Source organism: Chelonoidis abingdonii, chromosome 1 (genome assembly GCF_003597395.2).
Source record: "Chelonoidis abingdonii isolate Lonesome George chromosome 1, CheloAbing_2.0, whole genome shotgun sequence".
NCBI classification, from domain to species: Eukaryota; Metazoa; Chordata; order Testudines; family Testudinidae; genus Chelonoidis; species Chelonoidis abingdonii.
The window spans coordinates 361,391,860-361,409,939 of NC_133769.1; the positions used below are offsets into that span (position 1 = coordinate 361,391,860).

The 18,080-nt window shown below is 42.3% G+C and overlaps 1 protein-coding gene across 3 annotated transcripts in view; it reads right to left on the bottom strand.

Moving 5' to 3' along the window:
* Positions 1 to 17,864, bottom strand: part of UVRAG (UV radiation resistance associated) — a 160,870-nt gene extending 143,006 nt beyond the window's left edge. Inside the window, exon 1 of one of the 3 annotated variants that reach the window (XM_075061809.1) lies at positions 17,611 to 17,864. Coding sequence is in view for 1 of the 3 variants with exons in the window: in XM_075061811.1 (XP_074917912.1) it covers positions 17,615 to 17,693 (79 nt within the window). In the remaining 2 variants the exon portion in view is untranslated. Of the gene's footprint in view, positions 1 to 13,474; positions 13,519 to 17,610 lie in introns of those variants that run through there. The other 2 variants (XM_075061811.1, XM_075061810.1) reach the window with 2 other exon arrangements.
* Between the last annotated feature and the right edge of the window lie 216 nt (positions 17,865 to 18,080).

The window sequence follows — 18,080 nt, forward strand, 5'->3', positions numbered from 1 at the left end:
ATTTTAGGGTTTTTTTTTTTTTTTTTTTTTTTTTTTTTTTTTTTTTTTTTTTTTTTTTTTTTTTACACACACCGATTTCCAGTAGGATCTGCACCTCCATATGAAATTTCCAAAGGGGTCCACAAATGAAAAAAGGTTGAAAACCACTTTGCTAGGGGACCCTGTTTAGAGACAGCCAAAGGAAAAAAGGGTCCACTGCAGGAGAATAAGCACTATTTAGAGGATGACCACTTGTTAGCTCAGACAGACTTTTTTTTGCAAGTTTTGTTAATTATTTACATAGCTTACATCTAACCTTCTACTAAAAAAATGAAGATGTATAAATGCCACACAAGCAGTTCTGCACGCATGAATAGTTTTAGTGTAACTAAGCATTGTGCTTTCACATCTAAAAAAAAGACTTTAAAGATTTTTTTTTTTTAAACAGAATCCCTCTGAAGTCTAAAAACAGTTGAAAACAATAGCTTAAATACTATGAAAAAGAGCTGACAGAACCTTTAAATCAAACAAAATGAGCAAAGAGGAAGGAATAATCCTATTCTTCATCTTGGCTTTAAAAATTTTATTCAATATTTTCCTGAGTAAATCAGTTTTACATGATTAAGTTGGATAATGGTTTCTCAACCTGAAGTCTGTGGCAAAGTAAATGTTTTTTTTAGCAATATTGCTAGCAAAAAAGGGACTGCTGGAATATCAACAGGATATTTATAAAAACTTGTATCATTCCCTCCAACACAACAATGTACTAAAAAAATCTGGGTGAATCTGAACTTATATCTGGCATCTATTCCCTTTTGCTTTACATTAGTATCTAAAAGCCTCTATCAGAACTACAGTCCAATTGAACTAGGTGCTATACAGAGAAATACATCCATCCCTATTCCAGAGAGCTCACGATCTATGACGATGAGTATGGAAGGAAGGCTATGGAAACAGTCACATGATTAAACATAGGCCAGCCATATTTACAACCAGATCAATTTTCTTTTTATATCAATTCAATAAAAAGAGATGCATATATAGAGTTCTAGAGGCTATGCACTCCACCATTATCAACTGACAGACTACTGTCAGAACTATAGGGGGACAGGATTTGAAACACAAGGCATGAGTCATCCCAACAACAGTCTTCTCACAAGAAGTTACTCTAGTTTACGGTGATTTTTTTTGGAACGTCAATGCTATTGTTTTCTATATACAAAAACATTCCAACTGATTTGTTCCTTTAATAAGTGACAAGAGGCACATTTCTTAGCCTCCACGGAATATTGCAGATGATGGTATAGATAGCAGATCTGATTATTAGAATTTTAGCATAATGGGCTGAAGTGCAAATTTTAGTAGCCTACCTCCAGGCTTTTATGATCTTTTATGTGAAAAACATAATACATGGAAAAGTTATTTTGAGTACTATATTTGTCCTAGTCCACTGCACTTTGCAGGGAACTAGTTACATGGGGAAATTAAAAATGAGACATGGACTTCCAATCATTTGGTTCAACTCTAGCTCCGGTTGGCAGTAAGTGGATAGATCACCAAAGCTACTGTATGGTAATCAATCTGAAGCAAGTTAGCCCTCTATTTCCTTCAGAACAAGTGGCCACATCACACAAAACCCTCTCATGAGAAAATACAAACCCTGAACTGTGTATGAGAAATCCTTAATTACAACATTATGTCCTACCTTTCATACTTCAAGACTTCCAAAGAGCTTTACAGAATCTTGAAGTTCTGACAGCCATCAAAAATGAGAAGCAGAAGTCATTCCACCAGGTCTTGCCGCCTAGTTCTGCAGTTACAATATTGTTTAATGGAACTTAAAGCAAGTGTATCTAGAAGTTGTGTGTAGAAGTTTTACAGAACATCCAAGATTCTGATGAGATTCTTTCAAAAGTCAGATTTTGGTTTTTTGTTTATAAAGTGCTCGATTCTCCTTCAAATTCTGATGAGTTATTTGTTAGTTCTACCTTTAAAGTCTTTCCAATATTATTATGGAAGCCATAAACAAAGAAGCTTAACACAAGGCACAGAAAAAAATATTTTCATCAGTGTTCCTGTTGATGTTTTGCACTTTCATCAGATGATCTCAAATGACTTGGCAATACCCCAACCTCACAAGAACATTCTGAGCCTTACGCGCAGAGGGGAAGGAATCTAGTTCCAAATTGCAGGCAGGTAAATTCAGGTACCAGTAGGTGTAGTGATTTTCCCAGGATCCGACAAAGTGTGGCAGAACTTGGACCAGAAGTCAGTAGTCACAATTCCTACTCTGCTTTAACCACTGAACTCTATCTCCTTTAATGATATAATATTCCAGAACAAAATAAATATGCATAAGTCACTGCTGGACTACTGCCAAGGTGAAAAAGTTCTGCCTCCTCTACGGATCTAATTCAGGGACCCAACCTGCTAGCAGCTGGCATAGCTCAATCTTCCTGAGGTATAAATCAAGGAACTCATGCCACTAACATAGCTAACAGGACAGGCTTGGCTGCTGGCCACTTCTCATGTGGAGAGGAGCAAGTTGCTATGCTGATCCCTCTTCAAGTTTTAGATTAAGCTCAGTTAACTGTTTTGTCTTGTCAGACCGTGATCAGCAACTGATCATCATGGATTGTTTATTCAGCAAAATATTGATATCACAGTAGCAGTAAGACCTCTGAATTGATGCCCCTTGTGCTAGACACTCTTCTTCAGCTATTCCGCGATGTGAGGCTGATGTCTGCCAAGGAGGTTCACTGATGGTTTTTTAGCTGGCGGAGGAGCCCAATTGGTGCCCTGCAGACATAGTTGTTGACGAGAGTGTTGGGACCTCTTTCCTCCTTTGTCACTTCTGTCTTATGAGCAGATCTGTTCTCTTCTAAGTGGGTTGTGGCTTGGTGTACGGTGTGGCGCCACTGTGTTCTATTCCATGCCAAGTCCTCCCAGTTTGTTGAGTTGATGTCTCCCTTTTTAAGGTGTACTTTCAGTATGTCTTTGCCCTCTGCAAGCCATTCTTCCCTGACTTAACTGAGCAAAGAGTACTTGCTTCAGGAGTCAGGCACACATGCAGTGGCCAGCCCCCAGCAGAGTTGGTGTTTCATGACCTGCGGTTCTACACTGCTAATGTTGGCTGCAGAGAGAACGTTGATATTAGTTGTGGTAAACGTCTGTCTCAAATCTGGACTTAGCGTTCAAAATCTGAGTGTTTACTGTGAACCTCCCCCCAAGCTTATACCCAGCTTGGATCTGATATCGCTGCCACCAACCAGGATTTTTTAGGGTTCCTAGTCACCCCAAACCTTTCCTTGGAGGACCCCTCCAAAACCCAGACCCCTGGGTCTCCCTAGCTCATCCCCAGCTCCCCCCACCCCTTTTTCCTGGGTGAGCCTGGGCGATGCTATACTTAACTCCGTGAATGCAAAACCAAGAGAGCTATTTACCTCCCTCGAGGCTATGTATTCAAACCTAGTCACAGCTAACACACCAGGAGGTTCAGCCCTCCCTTGTCTCATAGCAGTAACTAGAGAAAAACCTCAAACACAAAAGAACAGAGTTGATTCTCTCTCTCTTTCCCCGTAGCCTGTTCCCGCCCTGGGGATAATAGGAAAGTCAACACAAGATGTAAGGCTTCCTCCCCCCTCCCTGTCTTCCGTGAAGAGACAGATACCTGGTACAGAAATTTCTATCCCTTTGCCTCACTAGGAAAAGAAACTCCCAAAGTTTCAAAAGAAACTTTACATAAAAAAAGAAAGAACTTACATATACTAAACTCTGCATTAAGAAATTCAATACAGGGAATATGGCTTATAAGAAAAGAGGAATAAACAGCCTGATTTAAAAGACAGCCAATTAAACCAGTCCAGCAAGTCAACACCCATGTAAATACAACTCAAAGCACATCACAGCCGATTACTTTGGTTTCCTTGTACTCACACTTTAAGTCGAATTTTGAAAGAAGATGGAGTTAGAAGAAAAGCTTGTTTACTCACAGCCGAGGAAAACAAAAAGACCCAGAACAAAGCCAAAAACCTCCAGAGGTTCCCACCCTTACTTTTGAAAATCTGGTCAGGTGTTTGGTTCCCTTTGTAAACCCTTTACAGTAAAAGAAAATTAACCCTTACCCTACCTATCTACTTATGACATTAGTGCATCAATCTTCCCAGCTGATCCTGAGACTTCCTGAGGCAGTGCTGCTGGAATCATTCCAGATGCTTGAGATGTCGTCATCTGTAGGTTACACAGGTCTCACACCCATAGAGAAGGGTGGCAATGACAACTGCCTTGTAAACCAAGATCTTGGTGCCTGTTTGCAGATCTCTGTCACGGAAGACTCGTTTGGGCAGTCTTCCAAAGGATGTGCTGGCACAGGGATCCAGTATTCGATTTCTGTATCAATCAATGCTGGCTGTTTGGGAGAGGTGGCTGCCAAAGTATGGAAAATGGTGATCTGTGGAGTATGAAGAGTAATTTGTGTAGGTGAGAGCTGGCAGGGTACCTTGGTTTTCTCAAATGGTGAAAGACCCAGATTGTGACAGGCATCTGCAAAAGGATTTCAAGTGCTTTGCAGGTCAGCCTCTGTGTGTGAAAGGATGACGCAGTCATCTGCATACTTATCAGCGATGCTAATTCTTGTAATCTTAGCTTTTGTTTGGAGAATGAGGAGTTGGCCATCCATAGGATACTCAATCCCAATTCCATCAGGAAGGTGGTCATGGATGAGAATCAGGATTACAGAAAGATAAATAGAGATGAGTGTTGGAGCAATGACACAGTCCAGCTTGACACCAGTGCGAATGATGAATGGTTATACATATATTGCTCCTTCCTCAAGGAGTTTGCAATCCAAGACGACAAATGTGAAAGATGAGGATAAGAGGATAGAGGTTCTGTCTGTTTTATTATGCAGCTGCAATTTTAAAATTGGGTGTGTCAACTAATCCTGTCTGCCCTCTCAAGCTGCCATTAATTGGCTTATAGTTGATCCAGCAGAGGCTAGCTGCCTTATTGATCAATACAGGGAAAGCATTGGAGATATGTCTGCAACACCCCTTGAAACATTAACAGATGATCGACAAAGGGGCTACTCCCACAACTGGATTTACCTGGGCAGATTCCGGAACTCCACTGATTAAGGGAGCAGAAATTCAACCCACACAGAGCCAATTGAAAGATTCTGGAGAGTTTTATTCACAATAGCTTATGCCGTGAAATGAAACCAACAGTTATCTTGGGGAAGGAGGAGGTTATACAGATTTAAGCGCCTTTCTTCAGTTTAAGAACATGTCACTTGGGAAGGAGTTTAAGCTAAACCAAAAAAAAAAAAAAAAATCATACCAAAATAAGTATCCACACAGAGATTATACCTGTATAATTGCCCTACATAGATAAGGGCTTTTAAACTAATGCTGCTAACTTAAATGTATAAATCTTGGACTCATCCTTAAGCTTTACCCTATTACCTGTCTCATAACACAACCCATCATTTAGGGTTCTCATAACTACCAGATGATTTGAAGCAGTCGTACTTGCTGTGGTGAGACCTTCTGGGTTGAACTTATTCAATCCTGACCACTCTCTCAGTCCATCTCTCCTCATTTTTAAGAGACACTTTGAGATTTTATTTCTTAATTCACTTCTGAATCCTGTGCTCTGTTTTTTAAACCTCATCTGACCTCATCTTTCTAAACCAATACCCCTCACCTTTGACTTTATCTGTAAATTTTGTTACTATGTTTTACTGACAGGGGATGCTTTACAATTCCTTTAAAACTATGAGTGCTGACTATGTATGCTATGGTTTAGTGTGTGAAACTGTTTCCATTATAATCCTGTTTGTCCATAGTTTGAGAACTTTCCTATTTTGGGCTGAAAGTTTTCATGTTTAGGCCATGCCCAAAGGTGACTGCGTGGAAGAAACGAGCAAAATCCTTCCAACTGTTTTGGAGTTGAGGGAAGAATGCAAACAATTAACTAATGTGCATATTGATATATTAAACAGTTATAGTAGGTGTGGCTGAAGTTCCAAACTTCACAAACCAACCCTGCAACAAGAACATTTAACTAGTTAATACTTGTAATAATTTGGCACCTATGTTTTCTGTAGCCATAGAATGGGTCTCAAATTACTATAGCCCTTAGGATGCCAAAGAAAGCCTTTTAAATCTGAATCAAATGCAACCAGTGCAACATCTTCACATTTGCAGACTACCTTAAGTAGATGAGAGGTACATGCTGCCCCTATTCATGACAATGAGGAAACTAATGACAACATTGTGAACGAGGTCACTGTTAACCATTTTAGCAGAAGCAGCCAGTTAATAAGCTTATTCCACAGTCCCAAGTGGCCTCCCACAACCTCCTGTGTGTCGAGAGCACTAGCTGTCCCTTATCCAGATGCCAAAACCTCCAGCTTTCCCACAATCCCTTCAATGCACTTGTATGTTGTCAAAATATTTGAAGCCTTCTGAAGATTGAATATTTATTAGTCAACTTATTGGACTGCTATTTAACTTTTAATATTGTACTGATTCCCCAGCTTGCCACAATGTACGGAAGGCCTTAATTATAATCAGTGCCTAGTTTAAATAGAGCAAATTGGGAACACAGAGGTTATTCACATTTTTAGTTACTGAATCCCAATGACACAGCTGATCATGAAATTTTAAACACAACTGTGGGACTGTCAAGAGCAGAACCATTTGAGCAGAGATCCTGAAGGACATCCTGGTTAACCAGTCATGTACCAAAGGTATTCTTGTGGGGTTGTGTCACCCCTTCTCTCCAATATGCAATAGAAGAACCTGGAGAAGACAGCAAATCTGATGGAACTGCAGCCCCATCAGCATGCTCACAAGCACTTCTACATCTCCTTTCCAACGGAACCCAGAGAGCAAGTATCTTGGCTTTCCCAAGCTGCGGATCAAAAACGAATTTGAGATCAATTTGGCCAAGGTTTAACTCTGGTAAGGTGAAAGTAATAATGCAGAGGTTGGCAACCGCTGGCAACCTTTGGCACATGGCCCATCAGGGTAATCTGCTGACGAGCCGAAGATATTTTGTTTACATTGACTGTCTGCAGGCACAGCCCCCTGCAGCTTCCAGTGGCCGCGGTTTGCCGTTCCCGGCCAATGGGAGCTGCTGAAAACGGTGGCCTCACTTCCCGCAGCTCCCACTGGCTGGGAACAGTGAACCACGGACACTGGGAGCTGTGGGGAACCATGCGTGTGGAATGGTCAACATAAACAAAATGTCTCAGCCCACCAGCTGATTACCCTGATGGGCCGCGTGCCAAGGTCGCCAACTCCTGTAATAATGGATGGCTAAAAGGAAAAAAGATTGTATTACAAGGATGGTGCCAGTAACAATGAGAAAACCCTAAAAGTTATTTCCAGTTCTACAGGTATTACTGGTTCCAACAGTATTTTCAGTTTTGTGTGTACGAAATATCAGTAGAATAGATGCTTTCAAAATTCATTAGTTTATAAATAGACCCACCACAGCACATAAAGGGTCTGCTAACCCTTCTTACAGGTATACAGTCTCATTAGAATGTGGCACACATCCTTAACCTTGTATAAGCTACAGTGCAACCTTAACTGCAATTTCTAAATTGATCCTTTAGCCACGCAACTTTAATGTTTTTATTTAAAGACGGAAGCAACTTCAGCGTCCAAGATTTGCAAATTCTGTTGTAAGCCAGGAAAATTCTCAATAATGCATATGAATTCCATAACTTGGAGCTATGTGGCTAGAGACCACTGAAAGACCCTGACTCACACACTTTAAGGAGGTACATGGAATGAAGGACCTCTTCTGCAAGACTTATGAGTAAGATGCCTTGTTTGTCACGGATTCTGTGACTTTCTGTAACCTCCATGACTTCTGGAACAGTCTGTGCAGCCTCTGTGCCAGTCGCACTGGCTGTTGCTGGGGCAGTCTTGGATCCTCTCTGCCACCCAGCAGCAGGAGCTTTTTGGGGGGCGGGGGGGAGGGCCGTCAGGGCTGGGGACTGGGGTGCAAGGCAGTGCTTACCTGGGGGGCTCCCCAGAAGGGCAACAGGAACTCCCCTCCCTCAGCTCCTAGCTCCACATGCTGCCTCCAATGGGAGCTGCAGAACCGTGGCTTGGGGCACAGGGAAGGCAGCACGTGGAGCTAGGAGCTGGAGGTCACTGCTTTCCAAGAGCCGAGTAGGGAACCTGCCCCAGTTCTGCCAACCCTCCTCCTCCTCTCCTCTCCCCCCAGTACCCGCACCACCCCCAGGGCCCTCACCACCACCCAGGCACCCTCAAGGCCGCCAACCTCCAAGTTTTAGTCAGGAGTATATAAAAAAAAAGTCATGTACAGGTCACGGGCCATGAATTTTTGTTTACTGCCTGTGATCAGTCTACAACGCTTACTAAAAATACCACGGCTAAAATGTAGCCTTACTTATGAGCTGCAAAACACACAAGATACATCAAAGTGGCACTCCCTCCTGTAAGCCTTAAAGGTCATAAAGCAGCTTTCTTTAAGTTCTATACACCTTAAGAGCCCTTGCCTTTCATTCCTGCCTCCTTTTTACTACATTTTTCTCTATACAGCCACATACACTGTGCATGCATGTACCACTAAGTTTTTATGCTTGTACCCTTTAGGAATTGAACAAGACAAGAGAAGACTTACTGCACATGTATCATTTGCACAGATTCAAGAACTATTTTCACTAGCACAAACTAATTGTCAGTGAAAAATCTTTCACTGACAATTTCATCTTTCAATCCCCAGCTGTAGAACTGTTTAAAAGTAGGATGCAATTTTTAAATATGAAAATCATGTTTCCCCTTCCAGGTACTTAAAGGCAAATGAAACATTTTTGTTCCACTTTCAGAGATGTTGAGCTTTGAGCAGAAACCAAGCTTGAAAAATCTGAACTGAAAGATGGGGCTAGAATAACCTCACTATAGCTGTAACTGACATTCCTGTTGTAATAATAATTAAAAAAACACTTACTGTAAAGTTGCCACAAGGTGAAAGGTCAGGGATACTGTTAGGGGGAAAATCAGCTAAGAGCTCTATCCAATTAATGTGTCAAGAGGTTTGCTTCAAAGATAACATCTAACAAAACTCAGATATGTGGAGAAAGGGGAAGGAGGGGGAGAAAAACTCCCCTTAGGTAAGAAAGACTTCTGTATTTGAAATGGCCCATTTGGAATTGGGTTCTTTGAGAATAATTGTGTATGTTTGGGATCTGGAAGAACCCTTTGTTAGCTTAAACTGGGATTTGGGACGGGACAAATAAAGGCTATTGTTAATGTCAAAACAAACAACCTTTTGGTCTATAGTAGATGATGTAAATCCTAATGCTGATGGAGAACTGTAATACTGATTTTCAAAGCCAAACAGGACTAGTTACTGCCTCGTAGGTGGTCAGTACACCACTCATTTTTTGCTTTGGCCTTTTTAACATACCATCTTTCCTTCCCTCAAAAGGTACCCAAAGTCTGTTGTCCACTAGGGTCTCTCCTTGTAAAATACTTGAAGTCACAATTACGCTCTTTTCAAGCATAAAACAGACAGCTCTCTGTCTCAGGACACTGATGACTCCAGCGGGAAATTGCTCAGCAATAGCAAATAATTATGTGAAAAAGAAATTATGACTTTCAAATCCACACACTACCTTTCAACAGAGTGCAGAACTAATGAGTCAGACAAGACCATAACTAAAATTCACATCTACCTGTTGATATGATCCCAGAGCATTTATTTGCATTTCCCTCTACCCCATCAGTTTACATATATACCATCCAAAATATTAATGTTTATATCAATCCAGTAAACCTGACTGATCCATAGACATTCCATTCACATAAAATAGGCTAAAATGTGCGCAAATAGTAGCATGTGAACACTTAAAATGAAATAGGGAGATCTTCAGACATCATGAACAGTGAAAACCATTGAATTTTATTATTCTAAAGACCCAAATTAATGGGTTAGATGTAACAAGTTAGAGACTCAAAATATGAAGCATTACATTCTCCACGTGAATTGGGAGTGGAAAGGACAAGAGCAAATGCTCAGAGAACAAAAACTACTTACAATAAATTAAAGAAACAAACATAAAGCAAACAAATGACTTCCTTCCCCTCATCACTCCAACAGCTATATTTATCATGTAGTCACCGCAATAAGGGCCCAAAACAATTCTACATGAGAAGTGATAGATAAGATGAACTTACCAGGCAGACTGACCAACATACAGCAGATATCTGAAGAATGCAACCATAAGTTAAATAATATCTGCCCCCAACCCTGCACTCAGCCAGATCAATTTCGCCCTCCCAATCTTATGAAAATAGGAAAGAGAGGCAAAATTTCTCTAGTTCCACAACAAGAAAAAACTTAAAAGTATATTAAACTAGTTCTCTAAAGAATTTCCTTTCATTTTGCCCATATGAAAGGCTTCCCTTTTACAAGACGAGGGCCCAAAAAAGGAACTTGGTTCTCTGCTACAGTGGGGCAACTATACTAGTGCTTAGGAAATGGGACCAACCTGAAGAACCTGGGTTCCAGTCCCAACTCTGCCACAAGCTTGAGAAAGTCAGTTCATCTCTGTGTGTACGTTTGTCTCATCCACAGCCAACCTGTAATATTTCTCTACCTCACAGGATGGTGTTGACAGGTTTATGAATGCCTTTAAAGCACTTTAAGATCCTCAGATGGAAGACTTTTAAAGTGTAAATAGATGCACTTCATTGTCATACCAAGCTTGCATCACCAGATCAAAGAAAGACAGTTTCAGTCTTAGTAAGAGCCACCTGATTTCACACAAACAGCCTGCATGCACTACATTATGTATGCTTTTAAAGGGTGCGCATGGCTAGATAGTTATTACTAATAAATGTGTAAAGATAAAATGCTGTCATGACATAAAGCAAGGGTACAGCTGACAAAGACAACCTGACAGGAGTTTATCACCTACTTTCCTCCTTAGTAGCTAATATACGGACTATAATTAGCTTGTAATTTAAAAAGGCTTGTGTGCAACTCTGTGAAAGCATCAAGACAACAAACCACTTGTATCATTAGAAGATACTAGCAGCTAGTACTAAGCTATGTATCATATTTCAATGTTAAGCATCCAATCTATACCCTCCTTAGGAATAGATTCGGGGAGTACAAGAACAAAATTGAGAACTGCACACTGCTGTGTAAACAGCAAGAATCTAGTCCCAAACTGTAACAGTTTTAAAGCCTTATCTATAGATTAAGTTGTATTGCTTTAGCTATAATTAGAGATATATAATGTCCGAGTGTGGATGCAGTTCTATTATTACAAAGGTGCCATCTATTAGTGTAGTTGTTCCCAAGAGAAAGGGGAGTAAGTACCAATATAAGGCACCTTTAACGGTTTAACTGTGTCCATACTAGGGATTTTACCACGACAACTACTGGGGGAAGAGGGCAGAAAAAAAAATCATACCTCTTACTGAAATAATTATGCCAGGCCCAAGACAAGTGAAAACCCCAATTAAATACTAAATGTCTCCTTTCAGCCATTCAGTTTCCCCCTCTAGTGTTGTTTAACACTTCACTTCCTCTTTTATACAAAAGCTATCGGTGGCCTATAACTAGTAGGAAAGTTAAAAAATATGGAGTAATTTTTTAACTACCGATTAATAAAATTATGTAATAAAGATTCTCTTCGTCATTCCTTTGTAGTTAATAGAGCTAGTGGCTCACACATACTTGTTCTCAAATTTGGACAAAAGCTGCTTCTCCTCCCATCTCCAGACTGTGTTTTTGTTTCAAGCAGAAGGGACACTCACCAAGCCAGCAATCTCTCTTCATAACCATGCTAAAAGTCTTGATTCTGCCACACTGCTTACAAGAGAAAAGTTATGTATATGCCTCAAGGGAGAGTGTGGAATTAACCCTTGCTAAAATATAATTTGTTCCTGTATCCATTTAAGTCATGTCTGACTTCAGACTGTATGCTCTTCAGGTTAGGGATTGCATCTGATTTTTTGTCAAGTGCCTAGCACATTTTAGTATTTTACTATAAGAGTCCAGAAATCTAGCCAAGTATTTGGACTTACGGGGCCGCTGAGGGAACCCACAGCTCAGCAAAATAGACTCATTGGGCTGGAATTCCAGCCAAAGCTTTATAAAAGTTAATTTGTTAAGGTTTGTTTGAACCCAAGATCCAGGGGAATGGTTTAGTAGTCTAAACTTTAAATTTAATATACTCAGACACCTTGGAATGAGAGCTAAATCCCCAAAGGATCAATTCATCCCTCATTCCTAAGAGGCAGCTTACATAATACGTAGCTTACTGTCCTGGGTCTTTCACATAAAACTTCAGAGTAGACAGGAACCGTGATTTTATGGACATTAAAGATCTTCTGAATCCTTCTACTGTTTTACAAAAAGAATCATATCTCCTACTCACCAGAAATTCACTGTTGACAGAGAGCCCCAATCCCTGGCAAGAACTTCAGGATACTGATTTACATGTACGGTTGTAATTTAAGAATATACTCTTTATCCCAACCCTCCTGAAGACCATTTATTGTGGTTGTTTTCAAGAGTTCATAGAATCATGGATCATGGAATATCAGGGTTGGAAGGGACCTCAGGAGGTCATCTAGTCCAACCCCCTGCTCAAAGCAGGGCCAATCCCCAACTAAATCATCCCAGCCAGGGCTTTGACAAGCCTGACCTTAAAAACCTCTAAGGAAGGAGATTCCACCACCTCCCTAGATAACCCATTCTAGTGCTTCACTACCCTCTTAGTGAAAAAGTTTTTCCTAATACCCAACCTAAACCTCCCCCACTGCAACTTGAGACCATTACTCCTCATTCTGTCATCTGGTAGCACTGAGAACAGGTTCTCTCAGCCAAGAGTGTCAACTGCACTGTTAGACTTTAAAAGGTACAACTTGAAACAGTTTTAAGAAGTGAGTTAGCAGTAGTTTCATACTACGCCTGCCCCAAATCCCCTTTATCGTTTTTCTGTGGATTTACAGATGCATTTGCAGGGTTCTGGGGTTTTGGTCTGCTCTGAAATATTGCTATCCTCTGTTGTCAACGCATGCAATGATCCAACTAACTATACAAAATATATACTTTGTCAAATGCGTAACAAACAAAAAGAGAGACCTTCCAGTTAGTAATTGTAGGTGCTACTTTTAACAGTAATTAAAACGGTAGCTGGATAATTCAGATTTACATGACATTAAGTTGATAACATCTCCCTCAGGGAGACCCTCAGGTTGTCATTAATCCAAAACATTGCCCCTTTTACTCCATAAGAGCATGAACCTTCGGGAGTGGACAATGAGATCCAGCTGTACTAGTTTAGTTGTGTCTGGAAAATGGAAGAAAAGACTGTTTCAGATGTTTTACTACAAACTAAGTGCAATATTTCAGCATTAAGTAAGCCTACACATTAGGAGATAAGAGTGAAGCACAAGAGTTTCTATATAAGTTCACCAATATTAAATCAACTTACCAGGGAGTTCTTGATCACTTCACTCCTATAAAATTCTTTACATATCTTAGTGTCTCTAAAAATGATTATGAGACAACTATAGAATTAGAGGGACATCTTTAATCAATGGTCTCCAGAACAACCTAAAGTAACTCTATGCAATGACCTTCAGATAGGGGACAGAAAATTTTTAGAAAGACCCACACAAACAGAAAATGAACTATAGTGAATACATCAACACAAAGCTGAAAAACTAAAGGAAAATTACTACAGTAAGCTGTTACTCAAAATTCAAAAACTGTGATATTCAAGTTGATTGCATCTCATTTTTATATATATGAGACATTAATTACAAGTTAAGCTGTTTATATAACAAGAAAATTGACTAGACACAAAACCTGTGGGCCTTCAATTATCATCTCCACAACAGTTCATTAAGATCTCCAAACCTCCTCATACTGAAATCAATGGCAGAATTCTTAGCAATTTCAACCGGAGCAGAAATGGGCCACAGGCTAGACAAAACCATGAAAAGCAGCATTCCTCCCTCTAAATAACTACACATTACATTTCTTTTGATCAAGAATCAGTAATTAGTACAGCAACTTTCAATAAACTACTTGACTGCAGCGTGACTGGCTCCCAATTTTAAGACTGCATTTTTGTTCATCTCCTTCCAGCTCAACTACTGAAAGCCTAGAAGTCTGTCACAGGCTTTCTGAAGGAAGGAATAAGGACTAGAAAGCTTGTTTTAAGCTATTATGTACCAAGACTAGAGATCTCTCTTATGGTCCTCTTGACCCCAGCTAGCTGATCCATGCATGATGAAGCATTCGGCCACTAGATGAAGACAACTCAATGGATCATTTTCTTTCAAAAAGTAATTTTTCAGATGAGGAAGTATGTCAGTGTCTACGGCTTTTAGGTTCACTGATCCTGTTCTTTAGCCAAAGAAGAGAAGCTGACATTTTGACAAAACTGTAGTTGAGTTACATCCTCAAATAGTGCAAACACTACACATGCATATACAAAATTTTGTATATGCAACAATTTAAGCATTTTTTTCTTTGCTGGGATAAACAGCTTTGAACTCAGGTCACCATTTCTCTGGTTTGCACTGTTCAAGTATGGCACTGACTGTTCTAATACGGCACCAAGTACTGGAACATGAATCAGTAAGCGTGCGCGCACACTCTGTGCTAGTAGTAGAAAATTATTTGCCCGAGTTATGTGGGATTGCACTCAGATTTTTAAAGTTATACAAACATTAGAATAAGATATAGCTATGAAGTCAGAATGCCTTTCATATTGTGTCTCATTAACAGAGAAATGAAAAGGGTATAAAAATATAAGTATCTGTATTTTTGTCTAGATTTAAATTTCAGCTATACAACAAAAACAAAATTGACTGCTCCTTTACCTATGTGCCAAAAACACAGTACAGGCGCAAAGGTTTTACCATTGTTGACTACTATCATGATTAGTACTTTTTAAGGGGGAAAAGGAAGGAGACATGTGAAGAGTGTTATTGCGCACATATGAAAAACATTTTACATCTCAGTCTAAACCACGGGCATCAAGGCCAGATACTACGGTGGGGATGGAAGGCTGGTCTTAAGATTAAGGCACTGGACTAGTATTCAGCAGCCTTGGCTTCAATTCCAAGCTCTGTCACAGAATTCCTGTGTGTTTAGAATGTAGGCTCTTCAGACCATGGCTTTTACGTGTTTGTATAACGCCTAGCACAACAGGCCCGCAGGCTCATAGATGCTACTCTAATCCTTCTAATATTAACCATCACACGAGAGCATCACTCTCTTTTTATTAGGTCTCTTCCAGATCTTTTGGCAGGGAGCAGTTTTACAATGGAGCTAGTTATCTCTTCAGCTGATTTTGATGTCTATTGACATTCTCTGAATCATGCTTAGGTACTTATTTACAGGTACATAGAACTAAGAAATGTAGCTCCCTTCTGTTCTTTAGCTCTCAGTGACAACTGTAGCAAAGGTAACACATCCAATTCTGAGGATGCAGATTCAAGTCTTGTTTGATAGGGCTTCAAAGAACAAAAATTAATCTCAGTTGCTAATTATACACATTGACAAAGGTAAGAGTTTTGAAGTTTGACTTCTAACATTATACTACTCCAACTCACATTCTGAGCCACTGGGTATGACCACAGTACAGCCACTGCAGCTGTGTGACTATTAAACACTTCCTCAGGCAAAGAGAAGGAGGTTTTCTCCACTGATGTCATTAATCCACCTCTCTGGGGGCAGGCCTACACTACAGGGTTAAGTAGACCTAAGTTATGCAACTACAGCTATGTGAATAACGTAGCTGGAGTCAATGTAGCTTAGGTTGACTTACTGCGGTGTCTACACTGTGCTGGGTCAACGGAGAAACTGTCCCGTTAACCTACCTTACACTTCTGGTTCCGGTGGCATGCCGGAGTCGATAGGAGAGCGATCTGTGGTCGATTTAGCGGGTCTAGACACACTAAATTGACCCCCGGTAAGCGCAGACATGCCCTAAGAGGCATTAGTTCCATCAAAAGAAAAATTCTTCCTTCAGCCTAGCTACACCTACACCAGGGGTTATGCCGACTTAACTACAGCACTCAGCACGAGAATTTTTTCACAACCCTGAGAGATGTATCTAGGTGGAACTAGTTTTTTAAATGTGGACCAGGCCTTGAGTTATTCTTAAATAAATGAGCTACAAGAACCTGTATTCATGAGAGAAAAGCAGGAGCTTTATAAAATACACAATGCTAAACATTTATATGATTATAACAGAAGAGTAAGGGTTTCTCACATAACCTTGTTTTAAACACATTCTCCAAGATTAAAAGGCTCACCCAGTGAACCAACAGCCAAATCAGTAAACAAGAAAGATGGGGTAATCGGAAGGAGAGAGTAGGAAGTGGGCAGAGTCTTATCAGTTTTTTAAATGGCAGTAATGGAACCATTTTTACCAACAGACACTCCAGAAAGAGATTTTTTTCTTACCCCGATTACATTAAAACAATATTTTTCCAATCACTGCAAAAAGCATAAAACAACTTAACTTGAGGGATTTGGAAACAGAAAAGATAGTTAGATGCTGCAACGCCATACACACCTTCAAAAAACAACTGTTCGCATGTTGCCACCTATGAAGCCCAGTGAATCCACCCTGCCCCTCTCAGTGCCCTAGGGATTCCCCTTTCCTTTCCCCTCCCCATGTACCCCAAGGACCTTCCTGCATACCTCCCTCACCAGCATTTGCCCTGCTTACCAATCCCTTGGGGAATGCCCACCTCTAGCACCCACTCACTACCACAGCACCCCACCAGCACAGCCACCCCCCACCCAAGCCCTGTCGTCCCTCACTCACTACCCCTAGCACCCCCCTCAGCACAGCCACCGCCCCCCAACCCAGAGACCGCCCTTCTCATCCCCCGCTCATACCCCTGCACCGCCACACACCTCGCAAGCCCAGACACAGCCCCTCTCGCCCCCCACACACAACCCCTAACATCTCGCAGCAACGCCACAGCCCCCATGCCCCCCCCGCCCAGACACCAGCCCCTCCTCCGCCCCCCACACACAACCCTAAATCTCGCAGCAGCCACAGCCACCATGCCCCCCCCGCCCAGACACCAGCCCCCTCTCGCCCCCCCACACACCCTAACATCTCGCAGCACAGCCACCAGCCCCCATGCCCCCCCGCCAGACACCAGCCCTCTCGCCCCCCAACACACCCTAACATCCTCGCACACAGCCACCAGCCCATGCCCCCGCCAGACACCAGCCCCTCTTCGCCCCCACACACAACCCCTAACATCTCGCAGCACAGCCACCGGCCCCCTGCCCCCCAGCCGAAGACCGGCCCCTTCTCGTCCCACCGCTCACTACCCCTAGCACCCCCCATCCCAGCCACCGCCCCCCAGCCAGACGGGCCCCCTTCATCCCCCGTCACTACCCCTAGCAGAGCCACCGGCCCCCACCAGCCGAGAGACCGCCCTCTCTATCGTCCCTCGCTCAGCCCCCATCCCCGAGACCCTCTCCACATCACCTCCACCCCCCTTACCACTGCCAGGCCCTTCCCGCCAAGCACCCCGGACGCCCCTCACCCACCCGCCCCGGTCCCCCTGCGGCCCGGACCCCGGCTACCAATGCTGCGAGGGCAGCTCCACATGCAGGGCCCGGCTGCTGGAGCCCGCGGGCAGCGCGGCGGGGCCGACGGCCGAGCTCATCCTCACGGGAGGGCGGCGGCCCGGGAGCGCGAGAGGCGCCTGCGCATCGGCCCCGCGGTCCCTTCACCGCAACCGAGCACCAAGGGGTTAATGGCGGTAACAGCACCGAGCCGGGACCGCTCACTAAGGAGCCATATTACCGCAGTGCTAGGAGAAACCCGACCGCTGATTGGCCCGTGGATATAAGAGGTGGGACTCCGAGCGGCCTGGAAGCACAACGATTGGGAGCTGCAGAAGTCAATCAACGGTGCTTTCAGCTAAGCCTCCTCTCTGTCAAGGTATGTGCCTCCAACAGCCTCCTGATTGGATGAAGTACTTGGGGTGGGTCCGGACGACAGCAGAGGAGGGCGATGCTGATTGGACAACGTGATTGTAATTGACAGATAG